The following is a 23,915-nucleotide window of genomic DNA, read 5'->3' on the forward strand; positions in this document are numbered from 1 at the left end:
TCAAATATTTGTATACTTTTGTGCATTCAGAGATGAGAGAGATTATCTTTTGAGAAGTGTCTTTTTAACAAAGGATTTATTTTAGCAATTAAAATATATAGATGGGCTTAAATATTACATTATTCTACATTTCCTAAAGACAATAGTACTCAATTCAATGTCAACAAATCCATACTACAACACAAAGTTTTATGCTGGTTTTATAGAAAGTTGACACATGGAAAAACGAGACACAATAGAATTTCTATTGTGTCTCGGTCACCGGTGACTGTATGGGGCTTGATGAATTTAAGGCTGGTTTTAGTGTCACACAGACCGTTGGTATGGATCACTCCATTATATAGTAGTAATGGGAATTAATGCTATTTAATTTCATTAACATGCTAATTTTTATGTCACAGCATACTAAGTGTTATTGCTTTGCTATTTGCTAAAAACGCGGCATCGTGAATTATCGGTTCGAATCGCACCACTCGCGTTGAGTATTATTTGAGTGAAAAGTAGCAACAGCACGGACGTAAAATTTTGAAAAGACTTGCTACGCACGATAATATTAGCAATCGTATCTTTTAGCAAGTACGATTAATTTAATTATTGCTAATTGGCATTCAACAATTATTAATGCTAATTGCTATTTTTACCAGCACTACAATATAGACCGATCTGTAATAAGCTTTAAGGATTTAGAGTAATTCTGATGGCTCCTTAAAAGCTTAATACTTCGATCACAGTTTCCAGGAAATGCTATTGTATTCTATTGTTGTCGCGATCACCGGTGCTCTTATGGGGCTTGAAGAATTAAGGGCGTTCGCTGCGTTAAGCGTGCGCCTGGCGCGGTCACCCGCGAGGAGTGCTTGTTTCATGTCATCCCATAGAGCAGCGCTGCGTTGAGCGAGTCAGCCGTCGCACGATTACTATGGCGAGCGCACGGCGCTTGCGCCGGACACACGCTCAACACAGTGAATGCCCTAATACAGATTGGTCTATATCGAGCGATCTGTACCAATGGTCCGCGTGACAGTAAAACCAGCCTTAATATAAAGGTTTCTGAGTTGCCTGTGATTGGACCATAGATAATATAAATAAATTATTTTAGATATTTAACATTTTTAACATATATTTTAACATATATTTATTATATTTAACATATTTAAGATTTGTTTTCTGTTTACATAAAAAATGTAAACAGAAAACAAATGTTAAATATCTCAAGATACAATATTGTAAACACAACTTCATATATCTAATACAACTGGATTAACAATTAAACAGGAACTTCAATTATTATTATCAAATACAACTGCATATCGTACAACATGGACGTCCCAATTGGGTATTTTTTCTTCATCACCCAAAAGCGGCATACACTTATATACCTCTATCACCATGAAGTTTTCCCAGGTGTGTAAAATTCTACTAATACTTCTTGTAACTCTTCGGGTACTATTTTTGTCTGGATCCAGCCGGTAATAAATATTTGGAATTTTATCCCTGATCTCTGTTTTGATGTGTTTGTTCATTTTTCTGTAAATAAAAAACTTGCAAATTATATTCAAAACCTTACTTTGTGAAATAATGTGTAAAATATGAAATTTGATAATGACATTTTGTATACAAATATTGTTTTCAAATGGTATTCACTGTACTTATTACCTATTGGTATAATAAAATATTTCTGTCTATAAAAATATTTTATTTCTAACATTAAACTTCTGACTAGTACAGAAAAAACATAAAAAGAGAATAAAGTTATATTTTGCTAGAGTATATTATAGAATTTGGCCAAGTATTTTAGAAATTGAATAGCTTTACATCTCTACTTATACACAACATAGGAGCTGCTCCAAAGTATAATTAATGTCACAGTAATTGCGGCTTTCATAAACCAACTGGTAAATTAACTGTGGTGCTACAATCATGGGACTATTTCAAGCCCTTTAGTAATTTAGTAAGTAGTTACAAAATATACAGGGCACCCGTAAGGGCTACTGGCGCCTGTGTGCAAAAAAAAAAGATTTTGGCGCCCGCCGCCCCTTCAGGCTAATTTTTTGGGTCTTTGTTTTTGGCGCCCCTAAAGATGGCGATTTGGCGCGGCGCCCCTAGAGGTTTTTTTTTTTATGAAATAAGGAGGCAAACGAGCAAACGGGTCACCTGATGGAAAGCAACTTCCGTCGCCCATGGATACTCGCAGCATCAGAAGAGCTGCAGGTGCGTTGCCGGCCTTTGAAGAGGGAATAGGGTAATAGGGGAGGGTAGGGATGGGAAGGGAAGGGAATAGGGGAGGGTAGGAAAGGGAATAGGGTAGGGGATTGGGCCTCCGGTAAAGCGCTGTTTCACGCCGGTTTTCTGTGAGAACGTGGTATTTCTCCGGTCAAGCAGGCCCATTCGTGCCGAAGCATGGCTCTCCCACGTATAAGGATTGCACATATGGTAGTGGGGGCCGTTAACAAATATTGTAAGTACTTTACTTGAAGGTCTTATAGGGTTCTCACGTTACATTATACATCATACATGTAAAATATCTAATAATGACTGAACTTTGTTAAGCTTGAATAAAAAAAATATTATTTAATTATTTACATTCAGATCTTACCCCATTATAGTTTCAGATGTACAGTAAAGAGGGTAGTTATTAACAAAAAACAGACTCGTCAACAATCGCCTCGTCTTCACAGATCTATCGTATCGATCTCATTACTTCATAGAAATCATCACATAATATTATATTAGCGTTAATGGATTCCTAAAAGTTCTACATTCTACATTAACATAAAATGTAAGTTTCTTGTATTTTAATTTGAAAAACTAAACTTTGTAAATACGCGGTAAAAAAGCTGACAAAGCAAACTTCAAGCCACAGATTATGCGTCAGCCTTCAGCCATTGACTTTTATGAGTGGACGCGGCATAATGGTCTCTACCATGGAATTAACTGTACGTAGTACATATTAATTCCATGGTCTCTACCAAATCAAAATACTATGGCCGGTCCGCCATTTTATGTTCCGGTTCTCCGAGGTACATAAACTGTCAAAGTGTCGTATTATAGGGATGTCGAAATTGAAAGAAAATATCGATACATCGATATTTGAAAAAACTCAAAGCACTTGAAATGTTCACAAAATACTCAGTTGTATACATACTTTAATAATAATAATAATAATTGATGGTAAAATTAAAATAAACTGTAAACACTTCGTACGTGAGTACAACTAGTATTTGTCCGATTTTTGGTAATTTTTGCCCGATACCAATAATGGCAACTTAAATAATAATTAATAAACTTAAAATAAATTAAATAGTTTTATTACAATTAAGGAGGCTCCTATATAAAAAAAAACCATATTTGCCTATTTTGTCTCTATGTACTATAATACATAGACAAAATAGGCAAAAATGATATTTTTTTTTGTATAATATAAAAAAATCATTTTTGATATCAATATAATATATAATATAACAGGACGCTCACTTATAACATGTTAGTTTATCGATGTCCTCGACAAATATCAACTGAGTGTCCCATCACTATAGACCGCCATGTTTAGTTCTTGGCAATATGGCGTCGGCCACACTTTTTTGTAGTTATGTCGCCTGCATCTGTTTCCTTATTCATTGCCTTCAGCTGTGTTGTCGCCACAGATTAATATATTATGTAGAAAGGTTGCCGCTGGTCATTTGTAGGGTTACAGTACGCAAGAGGTGAAATTACCGTATTGAAACAAAAATTGCCGTACATTTTATATTTTACTATTTACTTACATGAAAAACAAAAATTTACACATGAAACACAAGTCAAACAAATAAAAAAATCTTCAGTTTATGAAAAAGATGCCCCTGAACCTGTACATTTGATTGAAAAAGGCACCACAGTCCACAGATCACTCCTCTCCTCAAATCAAATCCACAATGTCACTTAATAAGGCATCTTCAGTAGCATTCTTTTCATAATCAGACGGTTTTTATTTTTTATTTTCGCTATCATTTTTAAGTCTTAGCTCTCTTTCAATTTGCGCGCGAACGAACGAGATAAAAGACAAAATTTGACAGATAGATGTGTTACAAATGTCACTGGGTTGGCCCTCGCTAGATTGGGGAATTCCCGAATACCAAAGACTATACAATAATAATTTAGAGCTGCGTTTATTTTTACGCAAACGCTGATTACGTTTCTTCTACAAAACCTTACTGCATTTCTTAAATATAGTAATTAGTAGCTACTAGCTAGTGGCAATGATGAAAAACTAAAAGCAGATACGTTACTACCGCGCGCGTTGTGAAGATTCAAATACCGTCTGTTGTTTAGTCTGCATCGAGCGCAGTCACGAACGTGCTGCGTCTTGTCTTACCTAAATAAATTGAAAATGACGTCGTGCGTGTATCAAAAAAAACCGGCCAAGTGCGAGTCGGACTCGCGCACCGAGGGTTCCGACAGCTTAAAGGTATTATAGACCTGAGTATTTGGTATGAATTTCAATTTAATACCTCTACGCGTTTATGAGGAAATGGGTAGTAAGTTTAAAATTATTAAAAAAAAATATATTATGTGATGTAACTAAAAATTTATGGTTTTCGTAATTTTTCCTTTATCTATGCTATAAGACGTTGCTTCGTACCAAATTTCAAGATTCTGAGTTCACGGGAAGCACCCTGTAGGTTTTGATTCCCTTGCAAGTGTCGAAAATTTGCGGCATAAACGGCTGTATCTTTTGATTGCGTTGGCTTAGAAGTTTGATTTTTTCACAGCTTCAAGCGACAGTAGACCTGAGTAATTGATATAAATTTCAGCTTCATACCTCCACGCGTTCCTGAGAAAAAGGGTCTTGACAGACGGACGGACGGACAGACGGACAACAAAGTGATCCTATAAGGGTTCCGTTTTTTCCTTTTGAGGTACGGAACCCTAAAAATACCAATTATGACTCGAAAGTAAACAAAACACATGGAATCTCTTACCACATGTCTTGATTGCAATAAATACCTCGATTATTTACATTTTCAATTATTTTTTCGAACAATCTGGAAAAAATCAAATTTTTGTCATAGCTCAGGCGAAGAAAGAGATAGCGATACGATTCGACGTTTAAAAATAGAACTGTCTCTTTTATGTATCTGGTTTTTCGTATCTTTTGTTTCACTTATCTGTCAAATTTGTCAATGTTTGCAATTTTGAATTTGAAAATTGTTCGGAAGAGATTTAAGCTGGAAAATAGTATGGACGTAAGTAGAATATGTACGACCGAAGGCAGTATGTTTGAATCATGTTCTCTGGGAGAGTTTTTCTGCCAAGACGAAAGAACTACAATGCTAGACAACCTACAGTGTAAATCTGATGTCGCATACTACGGTGATCGTGGACAGCAGGAAATTAATCCGTGCCTTCAAGCGTTTTTGTCATAATTATTATTGGCAACAGTCTAACACAACAAATTCCAATATTAATTTAGCTATACTTAGTACAGTTACAATTTTTATAATTATATTTTATTTTCGTGGTGCATTAAAAATTTCGTGTGTAATGTAGATCCAAATAAAATAGTCGTAGATGGGTGTTCAATTTTGTAAATCTCGATTTTAATAACATACATTCACGCGGACGAAGTTGCGGGCAACAGCTAGTTTTCTTATAATTTTCGAAAATCCTTATTAATTTTCTAATTTTGTAGTTGTTGTTAGAGGTGATAACTTTTGTTGTCGTTTCTTTGTTTCAGGTAAGATATTAATGTTATGTACAAAGTACTTTAAGATTCTGTAAGTTGTAACCTATTTCAAAAAATATAAAAATGCTAACTTTGTTTCAGAGAAACACACTGAAGTTTTTATTAATTTACGATTAATCCTCTTAAATATTTCCGCAGAATTACCGGTTAACCCACTTTTTTTGGGCTTAAAAAAGCCCAAAAAAATCATACAAAGAAATTGATAAGCAGTTTTTTAGCTGTTTATCTTTGATACAACTAACAAATTCTCAAAAATTGTAACACTTCCGGCAAACATTACTTATGAATATTATGATAAATGGAAATTTTAAAATGAATTATTTCACGTATTATAACTTGTCGGTAAAGTAGGTATTGATTTTTTGGTATCAAATATCAATCGATGCAGGATGTTTTATTCTACTATATATTTTGAATTTAGGTCAGAATCTTTGAATTTATATTTATGTTATTTATGTCGCAGTCGACTGGTTAAAAAAGTCATTCAATCAAACAGCTATGTTGTATACGGTGAAATTCGCCAACAGACTGTTATGCAGTTTGGCGATTTGTATTCTATAATGTCGGCTGTACACTCTCGCCGAGACACAGCGAGGCGGCCCGAGTGCGAGAGTGTAAATGGGTGCGCTCGACTCGTCTCGCCTGTCTCGGACTCTCTCGGTCCGGCGTCGGTATTTTGCGCCCGAGACAAAGGGTCTCGCGAGGAAAGCGAGCGCATTACTGTACACTCTCGCGTTTTTCACTACTAGTCGCGCCGCTAGACAGTGCAGAACAGAAAAATAACAATAATAAACGTCATTATCAGTCATTATCTGTGAGAAATAAAATTAAATATGATTATAGATCTTTGGATTACAATGATATCTTTCGATGCATAGAGAAAAATAATGGTCCATCTTCTCTGAGTTCATAACTGCAATTGAACTAAGCGAGAATGTACATGATCGCACTCGGGCAAGGGGCTCTCGCACGAGACTCTCGCCCGAGAGCTCTCGGCGAGAGTGTACAGCCGACATAAGATATGTGAATTTATTTTGAATAAATTAAAAAAAAAGACGGGTTGCACTCCGAGAGTGCTGGCAGAAGTGAAAACTTGATTATTAACCTTGTGCATATTTTTTTTAACCCATTTTTTATGAATATGGTTTTTTTTCATAAAAAATGGGTACAATTGACTGAATTTTTAACCCATTTTTTTAAGTAATCGAAACCCTTACAAATTTTTTTACCCATTTTTTATGAATATCGATTTTTTTTATCGAACCCTTACAATCGATTAAAAAATATCGACAATCGAAAAATAAAAGAATCGATTGTTCGATTAATCGATTTCGTTGTTACAACACTACTCTCCAACCGTCTTACGGTTTCTCGATCAGCACGAGAATCTGACGCGAGTTTCGCAGTTTTTACTCATTCCACAAAAGTGCTCAACGCCGCTAAAGAAGTTTTCACTTCAAAAAAGAAAAATCCAAACTCCAAAGTTAAGGTGTTAGCCGCTAACCCCTTTTCGCCTATTGACTACGCTAACCGTCCCTTTTATTTACAAAGATATTCATGAATGACTCTCAAAGCTGAAATCCCGAAATATTTATGCGAAATGAACATCAAAGATCATATTATTCATTCAACTGTAATGTGTTATGTGACTCAAAAATAATCAAAACAAAATCAATTAACCATAGACATAAATAGAGAAAAGAGCTAATTATTATGTTGTAAAATGTAATTAAATGGCAATACACATTGTGACGGACAGGATATCATAATTATTTTTTTATAATAGCAAGGAAACTGATTGATAGCCATTTTGAAGAGCCTTTTGTTAGTGTTTTGTGGATGTTTTCATTAAATTTAATACGATTTTTAAATTTAGATAAACTAAAAAATTAAAGACAAAGTTACATAAACTAAGTATATCATAAGAATACGTGTTCTGTCACTGTATTGTTTATTATGTGAATGCGCATTGTGTGAAAAAGGAACCGGAACAAAGTGTGCAATAATCAGTTTAATTACATAAAAAACTATATAATTGTAGTGATAATCTAAGTGTTCTATGGACAATTTTGCTGACGTGAGACTATAATATTATTTACATAGCGTGTAAATATTCACAACGTAAATCGGGATTGCCACAAGATGGCCGCCGTCGAATGCCCGCTCCGCCAAAACTCGCTCGCGAGGCTCGATGTGTCATCCATTATCGAGTGTGAAGTGACCATGCTCTAAACTGGCGTCTCGCGTCGCGGCCGAATCCACCGGTCGCACCCGGCGAGGTTCCATTCTGTAAAATGGAATTTCGCTCTGGGCGCCAAAATACGATGGGTGTTGACACATCTTTTACTACGATTTCGTACCGTTATTTTGACGGCCGCGCTAAATAATTGTCAAAAATGACCGAGCCGGACGACGTTAGCAAAGAAGTGTGGAAGCGATGGATTCTTGAGGCTATACATAAGATACGGTCGCAGAAACAGAGGCCGAGCGTGGAGAGGATATGCCATGCGATCAGGCAGCATCACAACTATCATGAGGACGTGGTTTCGGAGCGTTTGGAGCGGGCGGTTCGCGAGGGTGCTGTCCTGAAGGTGTACAACAAGGGTCAGAGCTCGTACAAGGATCCGGGAGGTTTGCAAAACAAAATTCTGAAAATTTCTGCCGACTCCGATCTTTCGAGGGCCGTAGCGAAAGCTGTGAGGGAGCTGGGAGAACGAGATGGTTCCAGCTTAAAGACTATCGAAAAACATTTGCGGCAAGCTTACCAAGTGAATGTAGATGTAAATGTGGATGTTCGGAATATATTGAGATCGGCAGCCAAGCGGGCTGTGACTCGGGGGCTGCTGGTTCACCACGCGGGTAATTACAAAGCTACTGACCGTCCCTTGACTGCTACTGATAGGATAAGTAAGATAAGAAAATCCCAGGAGTCACCAGAGGATGCAGCGGTGAGTTTCTTTAAAATCTCATGCTAAGATAAATAACATGCAGAATCAACAAACATAAACAACATAGTTTTGGAAAAACAATAGTCAATCTGTTTTTGTTTGTAAATAGACATCTCATATTGCAATTTATTTTGTCTAATCAGAGTTACATTGTAATTAAATATTGTTTACACTTTACATCAAAAACTAAACAACAAACAGTGTAACATTTTTTTAATTTACTTAATACATATCCAAAACTTATGCCACTAGAAACATTATATTCCATACTAAACTATCTTTTGATTTACTATTGTTTGAGTATGAATTGGAAAAAAGTAAACATAAAATACTATTAGTGTCTTGCTAAAATTAAATTATAAAGGAGACAGGTTTATGTCTACTTAAAAATTCAATACTTGCTGTCGTGGAGAACTTTGTGTCACTTTAAAACCTTCCCTGGACTTCTATGAATATTTTAAGACTAAAATTAGCCCAATCCATTCAGCCGTTTTCAAGTTTTAGTGTTACTAACACAATTGAAAATCCATTTTTATATATATTTTTTATATTTTCCACATAGCATTGGGATAAAATGTGCAGTTTTCGTAGGTGTCTTTTGAATGCATGAAAGCCAAGGCAAAATCTAGTTAATAAGATGAAACAACATTATTTTCATAGCATTAAAATGGTTGTTGATTATTTTTAATGTTGGAAAACAAATGTTAAGTTAAAAATATTTTTTGAAGTTTTAGAAGACAAGTGATTATAATCTTATTAACATTTTATGTTCCTATTATATATAGTTCCCACCAACTGAGCCACAGAGGTCTGTGGCTCAGTTGGTGGGCTATTGGTAGCTCAAGTTGGAGGTCGCGGGTTCGAATCCCGCTGCCGGAACAAAAAGTTTTCAAAGTTCCTGGGTCATGGATATGTATTAATTATGTGTATCATATAATAAAAATCTTAAATATATGTATAGTAAAAAAATATTTCCGTTGTCTGGTACCCGTAACACAAGTCCTTCAGGTACTTAGCACGGGGACAGAGTGACTTGGTGTGAAGTGTCCATAGATATTATATATTATTATACCACATTAAAATTATATAGGTCTGCTAAACATACTCCAGACAAACAGCTTAATACACTTATTCTTACAGATTACTGTTTTTCACTTATTCTGACAGTGTTGTGTAGTAAAAATTTACCAGTTAGATTATTATAATTAATAGCTTTAAAGCAAGGGTGAACAATATGTGGCCCGCGGACCACATGCAACCCGCCATCATTACCCGCCCGCGTGGCCAGTGGAGCCGAGCACATTTTTTTAAAGTAAAAAAAGTTAATACTAAAATTACCTTACCATACCTACTATAAAAAGCAAACAAACACTTCTTTTCTTTTGCTTTTAAAATCAACACATGCTTTATCGTGAATGCATAAATGCTCTGATAAACAAAGTTAGATATCCCATTAATTTACTATTTAGACCTACTTAACAGAATTAAAATTTGTAACTTAAAATATTTTGTTCGAGAATTGTACAGAAATAAAAATGTTTTATTAACAAAATTCTAAGGGCCTGTTTCTCTGCTTCCTGATAAGGCTATCCACTACTTAATTTGATAGATGGAATATGGAAAATCTGTCAAATAACCCTATCGGGCACCTTATCAGGAAGCAGTGAAACATGCCATAAATATAATGTTTTTTTGTGCGCTGTTTAACTGTTAGAGTGTGTGTCAGATAACTCTGCTTGTGACTGGGGTGTTTCCTTTGCTTATTACAGTACATTTTTTTATTCTAAGCTCTAACTAAGTTCTAATAGGAAAAATTAGTATCCGATTTTGACTGTCCTCAGACGTATCTGGTGTGCTCTACGAGTATACATAAGATTTGTTAGTGCGGCCTGGGGTAAAATTCTACTTCCGAATTTTGGCCCAAGTGTGGAAAAGGTTGGCTACCCTTGCTTTGAAGTAATAAATTTTTGAAAAAGTATCATAGCATGCTCCTTTTGACCTTCAGCCCCTTGGAAAAGTCATCCTCCAACTGTTTTACATACTGCCTCTTTGTTAAAAAAATGTTGTATGTTATTGTTTTTCGGAATATTCCGTGAAATAAACCTCAACCTGTAAGTAAATGAGTGAGTGTACACATAGGCATGCTTACAGCCGGCCGTCATAAGAAAAAAGGCCGCTAAGTGATTTTCGCGATTTTCAGGTTTTGAGTCCACTGAACTTATGCACCTCCTACACATACACTCGCATGCAAACAAGCAATAATGTTGGCAAATTCATGGGAGGGTGCTCTCAAACTTTACTTTATAGTGAAGTTTTCTTGTAAATTGCAGCAACAGAACCTAGGTGGAGTGCCGGTGTGTACGGAATGCCTGGGCACTGATGCTAAGAACCGACTCGGTGCTGCTGAAGCTCTCATTTGTTGCTGCCAGTGCAAGTCTTATGCGCATCCGACGTGTCTTAATCTATTGGAATACGTAACATTATCTACCTTAAAGGTGAGTTTAAATACTTTGTTTTGCAAGTAGGTAGGGTACAATGATAGTGTAGCAAAATATTATGTTCATATTTTTATTCAAGAAATCAACTTTTTCATGGACCACTTTATGTATTGTTAATAGAGCTTGTAATACTAGTAATCTACGTTTGTAACACAAATATAGTATGTTATTGTGTGTCCAGAACACTCGCTGGTCGTGCGGCGAGTGCTGCGCGTGCGCGGAGTGCGGCGCGCGCGAGTCCTGGGCGGCGCGCTGCGGCGGCGCGTGCGGTCGAGCCGCGCACCCCCACTGTCGCAGCCCACCCTGGCGGTGCGACGCCTGCCACGTGGCCACGCCTCAACCCCACAGGTATTGCTTATGCTACTGATTTACGTTTTTTTTTGTTTTAAGTAATCTAGTATAAATTTTTGTTTTAAGTAGATTTTTTAGTTGCAATATAACGATTTATATGAGTGCAAAATATTGAAATTAAATTATCTTTTTCCAGGACCACGATGGGTGGAACCCCAAAGAAGCGGAAAACCAAAACCCCTGCGCGGCGGCTAGACTCCGACGACGAGCCCTCCGATGGTAATTCACCGTTGATACGCCTTCCGTCCGAACAGAGAATGTCCAAGGAGAAGCAAAAGTTTTTCAGATTTTCGGCGTTCAACCTGGTGAAGCGGCGGCGGCGCTCGGCCGAGTGGGACGGCTGGGGCGGCGTCAGCGTCACGCGCGTGCAGCGCCTCGAGTTGCGCCTCGACACGCGACTAGACGCGCGACTCGACACGCGACTCGACACGCGACTCCACTCGCGACTCGACAAACGACTCGACTCGCGACTCGACGCCTGCCTCGATACGCGCTTAGACGAGCGGTTCGACGCGCGTCTCGACTCGCGACTCGACGCGGAATACGAAACGCGATTCGATGCGCGCCGCGACTCTCCCGACGAGGAATCCTCGGACCGATCCTCGGACGCGGAGCCGACGCCGCACATACCTACCGTCTTCGAGCGCCTCGCGGGCGACGGCGGCGATGGCGGAGCCTGGGGGTTCGCGGCCGAGGCCCAGAAGAAGCCGCTTATGGAACCGCGAACCGAGCCGACCCAGGACCGAAAGCGTAGAAGACGAAGCACCTGTGGCGACAGACTCCTCACCACGCTGTTCGATGGCCTCTCCGAGTTCTACTCGGTGAGCAGCGCGTCCAGATCGCAAGCGAGATCCCGGCCCTCCAACTCCAAACACCAAACTCGCCAAACCGAGACCGAAAGGGGCGAACCGTTCAAGGAGACTCGGAGCACTTTCAAGAGGTACCAGGAGACGCTGAGAAAGAAAGAGACGAGGAGGGAGGACAGGGATAGCAAGCGAGAAGCGCACCGGGAAAAGACGCCTCGCGACAGGGAATCCAGTTGGGAGACGAAAGAAAGAGATCCTAATCCGGAAAACAGAGGGTCCAAGTGGAAATTGTTTGGAGAAAAAACACAGCCTCGTGAAAATATTTTCAAGCAGAGAGAGTCCGATTGGGAAAGTCTAAAAAGTAGAGAACCACAGGAAATCAAGTGGAACACTCTTAGAAAAAATGATTACAGATGCGACCTGCCTCTGGTCGTAGGTCCCCGTCGAGATATTGGAAGAGAGGAAACCTTTGAGACGCAAAATAAGGAATCCAATATGTCCAGGGACAAAGGAGGTAAATTTGAAGCACGAAAAAGACGAGAATCCCAAATGGATAGGGAGAAGCCCAGAGTGAAGAGTTTCAGAGACGAGGCACCAAAGATTAAAGAATCCTATATAAGAGACAGAGCAGAAAGCTTTAGAGATTGCTACTCCAAGACGTTTAAAGAGCGGGAACCCCGAGAGAGTTACAGAGATAGCCAGCGAGGCATTTCCCAAATGAGAGAAGTCCAAGAGGGCTTTAGACATAGCCGGAGAGATTCTCAGACGGATGTCCGACAGAGTTTCAGAGACGCCCAAGAGAACCTGCGAGGGAACTCTCAGACAAGAGAGGCACAGAATTTCGGATGGCCCGGGGCGGGAGGCGGCCTGAGCGCGTCGCAACTGGTGCGCGTGGCGGCGGCCGGGCGCTCCGCCCCCGACGACAAGCCGGCGCGTGCGCTCGCTCTGGCGTCGCCGCCCACACTGACGGGTAAGAAGGGGCCGGGGCGCGGTGAAAGTGTCGCGGACACGCTGCGCCGATACGGAGGACTCGCCTTATTCCTACACGCTAGGGTTGTCACTCGATCATTTTTAGGTTAGAGTTGCGACAGGCCTGTTTGAAATAATTTGATTATACAGGAGCAATAATTGTATACGGTCGGGATAAAGAACAAGTTTGACAGTTGTACGTAAAGAAATAGGTTGGATGAATTAGAGGCAGGAACTTTTGTTGTTTCCAATTCAATGGTCATAGATAAACTAAAATACTAATGTACTTCATTCATGAATTAAACTGTATTTCATGTTTAAAGAAGTTAACATGGTTCATGTAGATATCATTATGTTATAACAACATGCAAGATTTGTGTAATGTGTATGTATCAAATGGCGTAAAAGACACACTCAATCAAATTTTAAGCTATATAACTTCACACATGAAATATGCTGTTTACCGAGACTTGTGTGAATGGAGTTTGGGTAGTTAACATGCTACACTCTTGAGATATGAAATGTTATAAATTGTACCCAGATTCGTGTAGGTGTAATACAGTGTATGGAGTAAGGCTTGTCCTGCGGGCGCAGCGCCAGTGGATACCGCTCCGGCCGCGCTCCGCCCCTCCCGACCCCGCGGCCAAACGCGCACCGTACCGTATCCACACGTGCACTTTCGCTCGCGTCTCGCCGAAATACCGCTTCGTTACGGTGATAGATATACGAATTAGTGTATTTTATACTTGGCAATTTTTTCTGTATGTGGGTAGTAGATTACCGGAAGTCATTAATGTTGATGCTTTGAGTTTTGATTTCCTTGGTGTAATACTTTGACTTCCAGGGTATATTGAAAGCGGACATGACAGGATAATAAAACTGTTACCGGTATAATTATTGTGATTGGTTAATCACAACGACAGCAATGTGCGGAACATTATATATATTGCGATATTTTTATTGCCCTGTACAGTGTATACACGCTTAGACTTTTTTGTCTGTTACTACATTTACATGACAATGACAAGTACACTAGTTCGTATGTCTATTACCGTTTGTATGTTTATTTTTTGTTGAGTTTCGATCGTGCACTGGATCGCACTGAAGTGCCCAAATGAATAGTTATTAATGTTGTCGTTTTGCTTTAGTTGTTTTTTTTTTCGCATGTGTTTTTTTTTTGTTTCTAATCATTGTTACGTTTCAGATTGCAAGAGGTTGCCGCCTGGTGTGACGGAGGCTGACGCGGAGCTGTTCGCGCAGGCGCTGGCGGCGAGCACGGGGGCGGAGCCCGAGCCGGTCGCGGGGACTCCGGGGCCGGGCCCGCCTCCCGCCCGCTGTCCCTCTGCCATCGAGTTCGGCCAGTGGGAGATCGAGACCTGGTATTCGAGTCCGTTCCCGCAGGAATACGCGAGGTATTTCTTAATATCATGCACCTAGTATCTTAGATTATGTTTCACTTGTAACATAGTATCAAATTGTCAATATCTTACTATTTAAAATATACACTCAGTCAACAACAACCTATGCAAGATTGTTGTCTTTGTGTGTAAAATGATTTTTCCAACAAATCAAGACTATTAAACCTTGTGTAAATTGTTTGCTTTGTAAATATTTTTATTAGCATTAAATTTTTATATTATGATTGTGATTCTTTAATATTTTTTTATTGAATCAAGTAATTTTTTTTATCTTTTGCAGTTTTATCAAGTTACAGAATATGTAGAGTCCCTTTTACATCTTTGTGTTTTTCTTTTCTTCTTTTTTATTAATTTTAAAGTTATCAGAGAAGTAATATTCCGTTTGTACAATTTTGCAGGCTCCCGAAGCTTTTCCTGTGCGAGTTTTGTCTGAAGTACGCGAAAAGTCGCGCCGTGCTGATGCGACACCTCGACAAGTGCCTGTGGCGCCATCCACCCGCCACGGAGATCTACAGGTGCGGCGAGATCTCAGTGTTCGAGGTCGACGGGAACGCCAACAAGATCTACTGTCAGAATCTCTGCCTACTCGCCAAGCTGTTCCTCGACCACAAGACTCTTTACTACGACGTGGAACCCTTCCTGTTCTATGTTCTCACCAAAAATGACAGCAAAGGATGCCATCTCGTCGGATATTTCTCGAAGGAGAAGCACTGTCAGCAGAAGTACAACGTGTCGTGCATAATGACCATGCCACAGTACCAGCGGCAGGGTTTCGGGAGATTCCTCATCCATTTCAGTGAGTGGTGGAATTACTTTTTTATACCCTGCTTGTAATGAGTGCATTCTTGGGTCTGATATTTTCAATGCGCTCTACTTCAACTAATTGGATTCATTGTTTTCAGGTTATCTGTTGTCTAAGGAGGAGGGCCAGCCGGGTACGCCGGAGAAACCGCTATCTGATCTGGGACGAGTGTCTTATCATGCGTATTGGAAGTCTGTGATTTTAGAATTTTTGTATGATTATAGAGATAAACCTTTTACGTTCGAGGATATCGCTTTCACGACGGGCATGCACATGAACGACATCGCTGTGACGTTTCAGCTGCTCGGATTTGTCAGGTATATACCGAACGATGATACCGTTAAATTAGGAATTTGCGTCGACTGGAATAGAGTCGAAAATCACATGAAGAAAGTCCGAAGTAAACCTCGACTGGAGATAGATCCCGAATGTTTGAGATGGACGCCGCTTCTGGCGCCGACGGTCAACCCGTTCAGATCGCCAGAAGAGGGATCCGCGGACCAAGAAACTGAAAATGACGAACAAAAAACTGAGAGTGAAAACACCGAAACCGAGCCTGATACGGCAGAGAAGGAGGAACCGGCCAAAAGTGTTGAAAAACAAATGCCAGAAGCTCCCGTTGAGGTGACATCCTCGGGTAGAAGACGAACTCGCCCATTGAAATATAGTGAAACCACCTATCAGACCAGTGTGACGCCCAATGATAACACTCGAAAAAGGAAACGAGAAACAAAAGTTTCAGAAAGCATCGATGAAGATAAAAATGAGGACGCGACTATGAGTCGAAGAAGTAAAAGTGTATCTCGCCGGCCTTTGAGAGGCGCTAACGTAGAGGGTGAGCAGAAATCTGTTAGGAGTAGAAGACAAAGTGTCAAGGATCTCAATTATGCTTCAGATAGCCAAGAAAGTCAGGATAGTACTGATGTTAGAATAGAAACTACTCCCACTGCTAACGCTGTCAAAGGTAAAACAAAGAGAAAACTAGCTTGGAGAGGAAGACAAACAAAGAAACAGAGGGGCAAAAAGCCAAGTAGAGCTGTTTCACCACCGGCTAAAAAAGCTAAAGCTAACACAGATATTGATGTGTATGAATATAAAGGAGAGGATTCAACAGATCAGCCATCTGAAGACATGTCTGCCGACGCTCCCGAAAGTGAGAAAAATATTGCAGATCAAGATGACAAAGTGGAAGAAAAGGCTAAGAAAACTGATGAAAGCTCTGAAGATTCATCAGGAGAGGCGGACGATGAAATGGATGTAGAAGACGGTGAAGATAAAAAGAGTGTTGAAAGCAAACCCGCCACACCTAGACCCATCGAAGAGAACAGTACAGATAATCACACAAGCGATATGGAACTTGATAGTATTAACATGGATTCGCCTAAATCAATTGTCGATAAGGAAAAAGATCTTAAAGAAGCAACAAAGGCTGCAAACACGATAGAAAATGAGAAGGAAGAAAAAACAACTAATGATGACCAAGTTACAGAAAACGATACAGCTAAAGATGCAACTGAACCAGCGTCGGAATCAAAAAACAGTGAAATGAAATCACCTGAAAAAACTGTGATTGAGGATAAAGACACTATAGTTATATCAGAGTCTGATGATAACAACAGTCAAAGTTGTCCGCTACCGTCGCCGAAACCAGACAACGTTCCGCCCTCCGATCAACCAGCTGCTCAAAATCCGGTGAGCCCAACTAAGATAGTCCCTGTGGTTTCGACTGAGAATTCTCATATAGTTTTAGATGCAAAAATACAAGGAGAAATCAGCATCAGACCACCAGTTGATCTCATCGTACCGAGAATACATCCAATTGAAACAATAGTTGTGGAAGGCGAGTCGGATAATCCAAATTCACCAGCAACAAATATTTCACCCAAGAAAAACGATGTATCAGTGATAAGCGAGTCACCGAAGCAAAAGAAATCTCCAGAAAAACCTGCAGAAGCATCAAGTGAGCAGAAGAAAATTGAAGTACGAAAAGAAACTGTCATACAACACCAGACAAATGAGGAGTCCAAAGATAAGAAGTCGCCAAATAAAATTGAAACAATCGTACATTCTATGGACACGAATCGCGACTTTACAAACAGTATGAAAAGACCCGATGCTCCTAAAATAGATTCATATCCAGATCAAGATAGACGACAGCAAAACCCAGATACGGGCAGAGAATGTGATATAAATTTTAGAAACGACATATCACAGTTACGGAAAGATGATGTAGTAGTTAGTAGAAGCGTAACCGAAAACCCTTTACAAAATTTTCCGACGACCGTCAATTCCATGACCATTCAACCAATCAATCCCATACAACATCCCTTTCTGAACACCAGACCTGTCGTTAGCAAAGAATCGCAGGGTGTTCAAACTGAAAACAAATATAGCAATAAAAACATCAGCGAATCCAGTAGAATCATTAACAGTATAATAGACGCGCCAGTCGTAACCAAAACGATGACTAAATTAGAAATACCTCACCCGATAACTTCGCCCGTTATTAACGCCGTCATTCCCAAAGTGCCCAACGTTACCGATATAAATTATCTACCGAGATGTCAGAGCGCGAATGCGGCCATGAACTTGGGCATGGAGCGGCCCGATTTGGAGACGAATTTTGCAAACAACTTACAAAACTCGCTGGGCTCTATGAGTATCGTCGCCCATGGCTCGATGGATCACTTGAACAAACTAGATCCCAATCAGAAACCTCGTGAGAAAAGCAAGCTGAGAGACGTGAGAGTGAATTCCGCGCACAGCAAAGTCGAAAAACCCGATAAGAAGTCAAAAAACGAGACGCCCAGGGCGACGCCGGAGCCCAAGATGTTTTTTCCAGAGCAAGGTGCAAACGCAAGGAAACCAGAAATATCTGTCCCAATAAACGTGATCAACACCACGACGGTCACGAGCAAAGCGGACACGAAGTCCAGCGAGGCCCCGAAGAAGCAAGATTTTTTTAAGAAGGAGAAATCGAACGCGGGAAAGTGCGAGTCCAAGAACACGACGCAGAAGCACGACAAGGGGTGCTCGGGGCAGCTGAGCCTCAAGCCCGACCAGAGCGACATCAACAAGATGCTGCCGAAGTTTAAATACGATGCCGAGCTCCCCAAGAACGATTACACCATGAACCAGATACAGAACTTTCACACCACCCACGCCCAGTACGCGCAGTGGCCGATGGCGCAGTGGGACCCCACGCGGCTGCAGGGCACCTGGGACCACAACAGGTTCCTCGACATTAAGAACAACGACAAGAACTACCTGGAAAAGTATCAGGGGTTCAACCTGCCGCACCTCGAACAGAAGTCGCCGCAGAAGCTGCACCCCAAGTACGACCAGAAGGACTTTCACAACATAACGTACGGGGCGCTGCCGGGCGGGATCTACCCGGGGGCCCCGCTGCCCCACTTCAAGGAGACCAAGACCCCTACGTCAAAGTCGGACTGCACTCAGAAGGCCGAGATGAAGAAGCAGTCGAAGACGACGACGGCGTGTCAGACGCAGTGCGACAAGAAGGCGCAGATGATGCGGCAGAGCAAGGAGTGCGAGTACCGCCCCCCGCAGCCCAGCCCGCAGCTCCACACCGCGCCCACCTGCAAGACGCCCTTCAACCAGAACGGACCCTGCACGCAGGAGAAGGTGAATATACTAACAATTTTCCCCGTATTAGGGACATTTCAATGTGAACTAATTAATCAATTGACTCAACTCAACATGTCAGTTCACATTATTCATAATAATAGTAGATTTGTACAGTGCTCATCAAATGCTTCTTGAGTACAATAAATAAATAGGTGATGTTTCTTATCAACCTTATTAACGATTTCATCTCTTGCAGGTGGACATCGAGAAGAAATCTCGTCAGCAGTCCAAGAAAGATGAATCTCCAAAAGACAGCAACAAGGAGGAGATGTGTGAATCGGTCAGTCCGGCTCTGCAGTCCATGGGGGTTTACACTCCGGACTCGACGAGCAACTCAGTCCACTCGGTGCAGTACGGGGCCTGCGAGCTGGATGTCAGTCAGCTGGGCCTGGAGTCCCCGACCAGCATCGGCTCAGACCTGGCCTCACCATGCTCCATGATGCACATGCACGCGGCCCCAAGCCCGCAGTACCCTCACTCATCGATACACATACCTTCCATCATGAGTCAACCGAACCAACCTAAGCAGCAGAAAATTAATAATCGGAATAGGTAAAACTGAATCCTATATATAGTAGACTTGACCAAAGCAGTTACATAATATTATACTGTTAAAATTAATGAATCAGGAAATGACTTTTAGTCAAGACGTTCAACGTCACAGTCAACATTTTGACGAGTTGTCCTTTAGTCATTCGATTGAATGGTGTAATGCAATGAAAGCGCTAGTCATTCAATCGAATCACAGATTAAGACTGCGACATAATATATATTCTAAACATATTTTATGCTATGCAGGAACAGCAACGCGAGCGGCGGCGAGAGCAAGTCAATGCGCAGCGCCGCGACGCCGCCAGCGCGCCAGCGGGCCACGCCCCCCGCACACCACGCCCATGGTAACACTTTAAAATTTTCTTTAAAAGGTTTAAGTGGGCCGCTAGATGATCAATTTTATTGTGAAATATCATTGAACAACTTATTTGACAATGCCTTGCACAATACGTGATATTGCGCAATAAAATTGATCGTCTAGAGGCCCGCATAAACCGGAGAATAATTGCATACAATTTTTATGTGAGACGAACAATTTTTTTTTATTTTTATTTAACTTAAAAAAATCTGATATGGAACAAGAATATTGATAAAACTAGATATTATGCTACAGTTTTTGATTTATAATATTGTTACTTCAGCAAGCCTTTGTGATGAAGCCGCTCGCCGGGTTAGTTCCCGAACCGGTGGTAGGCACCAATAGTACCGACGTTCAGTAAACATTTTTGAGTTGGAGTTTGAAAATAAATGAGTTGAATTGAATTTCAGAATAAAATCTCGAATTTGAAAAAGCTAAACATTTGTGTTTCGTTTACGTGTCTAAGTGTCTAAACACACCATGCCGAAGATACGCGGCCGAAGTTCGGCAAGATTACGCCTGCAAAGGCCTGCAATGTATTTTAAATTACCGATGACACACCATGCCGAAATTACGTCGCGTTATAGCGTACAGACGAACTTCGGTCGAGCGAAGGTTCGGCAGCAATTCGGCAGTGATTCGGCGGTAATGTTTTTTTTCCGCGTCAATTCGGCGGCGTTCGAGACACTGAATACTCGGACAAAGTTATGCAACTGGATTTCCGCCGCGTAATTTCGGCGCTTATCGTGTGTCATATCAGCCGAATGCGGCGGGACGTAATATCGGCCACGGAACTTTGGCCGCGTATCTTCGGCATGGTGTGTTTAGACACTTACTCTATCTTCTATTTTAGGCGGCGCGGTCATGCAGGGTGGCGGTGTGGGCGTGGGCGTGGGCGGCGGCTACCAGGGCGGGTACCTGTCGTTCCAGCAGCAGCAGCAGTACCACGCGGGCTGGGCGCCGTCCTGCTCGCTCGCCAAACTCCAGCAGATGGCTGATGCGCCGCAGCACCCGCCGCATACGCCGCCCGCGCAGGTTTATCCACACTAATTTTATAAATGCGAAAGTGTGTCTGTCTGTCTTTTATCTCTCCACGCCCAAACCGCTGAACCGATTTTGCTGAAATTTGGCATGGAGATACTAATTTTAATCTATTTTTTCTTAATTACACCAATTCGAATTATATAATCATCGTTAAGACAGGTCAACGTCTGTCAGATCAGCTAGTAATTAATAAAAGAGTACAAAATGCATTGGAAACAGGCAGATAGTGTAATGGTCAAAAACTGAATCCCTCCTAAAACAAGTACAACCTGAAACATAAGGATGTAAATTTGTCGCACCATGTTTTTAAACAGGCAACTGACATATTTGAAGCAGAAGACCCATGTTTTGATTTCTTTCTTTTTCTTTTTTTTAACAATATGTTATGTATGTGACGTATTGCAGTATGGACAGCAATCGGCGACGCCTCCCGCGGGCCACTACCACGCTACCAAGTATTACGCGCCCGCTCATAACCAACTAGAGTCACCGCGCAACACGAGAAACGCTACAAGTGAGTTTCGTGTTTTATTTTGTGTTTACATAAAAGATGAGCTTCAGATGTAGTCTTATCGTATAGGCAAGTAATTGATTGACGGAACTGCTGCATTTAGTCGGATTATGTCAATTCTGAAAGGGCTCCCGCACACAGGCCGCTGGCCGCAACCACAAAACGCCGCTACCGGCATATTTCCTGTAGTTTTCATACATTTTATATGGACTCGCCGCACACGGTTGACGCCCCACACGCTACAATCGTCCAATCGTTAATCGTCTTGCTTCTTGTGAGTTGTGGCGGCGTTTGCGGCTGTCGCGTGTGGCTCGTGTGCGGGAGCCCTTACATTGAATTGACATAATCTGTCGTCGTGATCTGTCGGCTGGGTTTGAGTTTTGACATGTATAACACGACCAAAATACGTAGGTCAGCCTATGAATCAATTTTTTTAAATGAAATAAGGGGCAAAAGAGCAAACGGGTCACCTTATGGAAAGCAACTTCCGTCACCCATGGTCACTCGCAGCATCAGAAGAGCTGCAGGTGCGTTGCCGGCCTTTTAAGAGGGAATATGGTAATAGGGGTGGGTAGGGACGGGAAGGGCAGGGAATAGGGGAGTGTAGGGAAGGGTAATAAAAGGTAGGTAAGGGATTGGGCCTTATTCACTTGGGCCTTAATTTCTCTGATAGTATCATAATTTTTATTTTGTTTTGATGTAGTATATTACGAACTTGTGCTAATATTGCTGAAAACTGAAAAGATTATAACGCGGCTTAGCGCTCAGCGCCACCCTTCCGTTTTTCTTTGAAGGTTATCTTTCGGGCAAACCTGTATTGTGTGTTAATATTTGTAACGCTTTCCAGGCAACCTGAGCCCCATGCAGCACGTGCAGATGGGCCCCGGGTCGCGCATGTCGCCCAACCTGATCGGCGGTAACACGCACCTGATCGGCGGGTACGGGCTGAACGGGTACCGCGTCCCGCAGCAGCAGTTCAATACGGTGCCCATGATGAACGTCAACCCGCCCGTCCAGTACCCCGCGGAGCGCGCGCAGCAGCCCAACGTCTACTACGGCTACATTAACCCCCCGCTGGCCATGCAGCCCCTCAACTCCACGCGCCGGTAGCCCCCCCGCGGGCCGCGGCCCCCCGGCCCGCCCGCGACATAGACCCCCCGCGACCCGCGACTCCCCGCCTTCATCGGTCCAATTCGGTAGTGAATTCACGAGTGCTCTACAATGTGATGGGGAAAACACTTAAGATCGCCCGGGTGAGCCCAACTTAAGTACATCTTAAGCTCGCATATCACAGACAGCTCGTATAAAATAGTATTGTTGTTTAGTTAAGGCATAGTACAAATAATATGAACGCTTGGGTCGTCTGTAAATATATAGACCGTTATGTATAACACTTGAGTTGCCTTATCCCGACACAAACGTAACCTCATTACTTATGTTCGTCTACGGCAGCTTCACCCTGTATATCGAGTATTAGTAGGAAGCTGAATAAAGTACAAAATTACAGATAAAGTGTAAGTAATGTATAGTATACACACGAGGGGGTAGGATATCGGTGTAAGTCTAGTGCAATAAGTGTCGGTGTTAGTGTAGTGCTCCGGGTTCAGTTCCATGACTGTGATAATCCTCGAATGGACAGCATGACGTCGAGTTGGGTCACGATTCTCCAAAGAAACAAAATTAAATTTTAAGTGTCAATCACAAGAGTGCAATCATTGGTACATCATCCGCTATACGGAACATTGAACGTTATGTGTATATCCTGGTGTGTATATGTCTCGTGTACAGTCCACGTGTAATTACGGTTATTGATAAGTTTTGTTTTGACCTGTTCTCGGAAGTGCCTCTGTCATCTCATAATATGCTTATTTTCGTGTAAAATATTGTAAATGTCCGCTTCACCTAACACAAGGCTGTATAAATAGGATTTGTATATTGGTAACATTGGATTCATCAATGTGATAGTATTAACGTTTAACTCTGTCCGTACGTGACTAGAACAGGCCTAACGGTTTCATTTTTATATTTTGATTTTATATTACGTAAGTTTTAAGTTTATTACTTTTAGAGCTTCGTACATAAGAATTATTTCCGTGTTATCCTCGTTAATTTATTGCCAAATGTTATTAACATGTATTTTGGAATAGACGTAATTATTTTTAAGTTAGTGGTGTTGAGGTTGTATCGGCAGTGCAACAAGTTAGTGTAGCTCTTATAAAGATATATTTATTGACAAAATTCCAGTTTTAGTTGTAGAAAAAATATTGATAAAAGCCAAGCTTATTATTTAT

The 23,915-nt window shown here is 41.2% G+C and overlaps 1 protein-coding gene and 1 long non-coding RNA gene across 3 annotated transcripts; one reads left to right on the forward strand and one right to left on the reverse strand.

Moving 5' to 3' along the window:
- Positions 1-1,350: 1,350 nt before the first annotated feature.
- LOC121735563 lies at positions 1,351-2,709 on the reverse strand. Its single transcript, XR_006036881.1, has 2 exons — positions 2,594-2,709; positions 1,351-1,524 (listed from the first exon to the last, which is right to left on the reverse strand). It is a non-coding gene; the product is annotated as an uncharacterized LOC121735563 (long non-coding RNA).
- A 4,794-nt stretch (positions 2,710-7,503) lies between these two features.
- LOC121735711 (histone acetyltransferase KAT6A) lies at positions 7,504-23,915 on the forward strand. Of its 2 annotated transcripts, none has more exons than XM_042126630.1 (12): positions 7,504-8,667; positions 10,998-11,162; positions 11,347-11,513; positions 11,653-13,292; positions 14,496-14,703; positions 15,108-15,505; positions 15,612-19,156; positions 19,356-19,711; positions 19,958-20,055; positions 20,923-21,104; positions 21,519-21,627; positions 22,472-23,915. In XM_042126630.1, the coding sequence occupies exons 1-12, from the start codon at positions 8,116-8,118 to the stop codon at positions 22,732-22,734; spliced, it is 7,683 nt and encodes a 2,560-aa protein (XP_041982564.1). In that variant the 5' UTR covers positions 7,504-8,115; the 3' UTR covers positions 22,735-23,915. The 2 variants fall into 2 exon arrangements, with proteins under 2 accessions (XP_041982564.1, XP_041982565.1); XM_042126631.1 differs by having other exon boundaries at positions 7,506-8,667; positions 11,653-11,735.

Source organism: Aricia agestis, chromosome 17 (assembly GCF_905147365.1).
Source record: "Aricia agestis chromosome 17, ilAriAges1.1, whole genome shotgun sequence".
Taxonomy (NCBI): Eukaryota; Metazoa; Arthropoda; class Insecta; order Lepidoptera; family Lycaenidae; genus Aricia; species Aricia agestis.

Excerpts from the sequence above, each read along its gene's own strand:
- LOC121735711 (XM_042126630.1), top strand. The coding sequence starts at position 8,116 with ATGACCGAGCCGGACGACGTTAGCAAAGAAGTGTGGAAGCGATGGATT. Across the intron at positions 19,157-19,355 it reads GACCCTGCACGCAGGAGAAG|GTGGACATCGAGAAGAAATC; the intron begins GTGAATATACTA and ends CATCTCTTGCAG. Across the intron at positions 21,628-22,471 it reads CAACACGAGAAACGCTACAA|GCAACCTGAGCCCCATGCAG; the intron begins GTGAGTTTCGTG and ends AACGCTTTCCAG.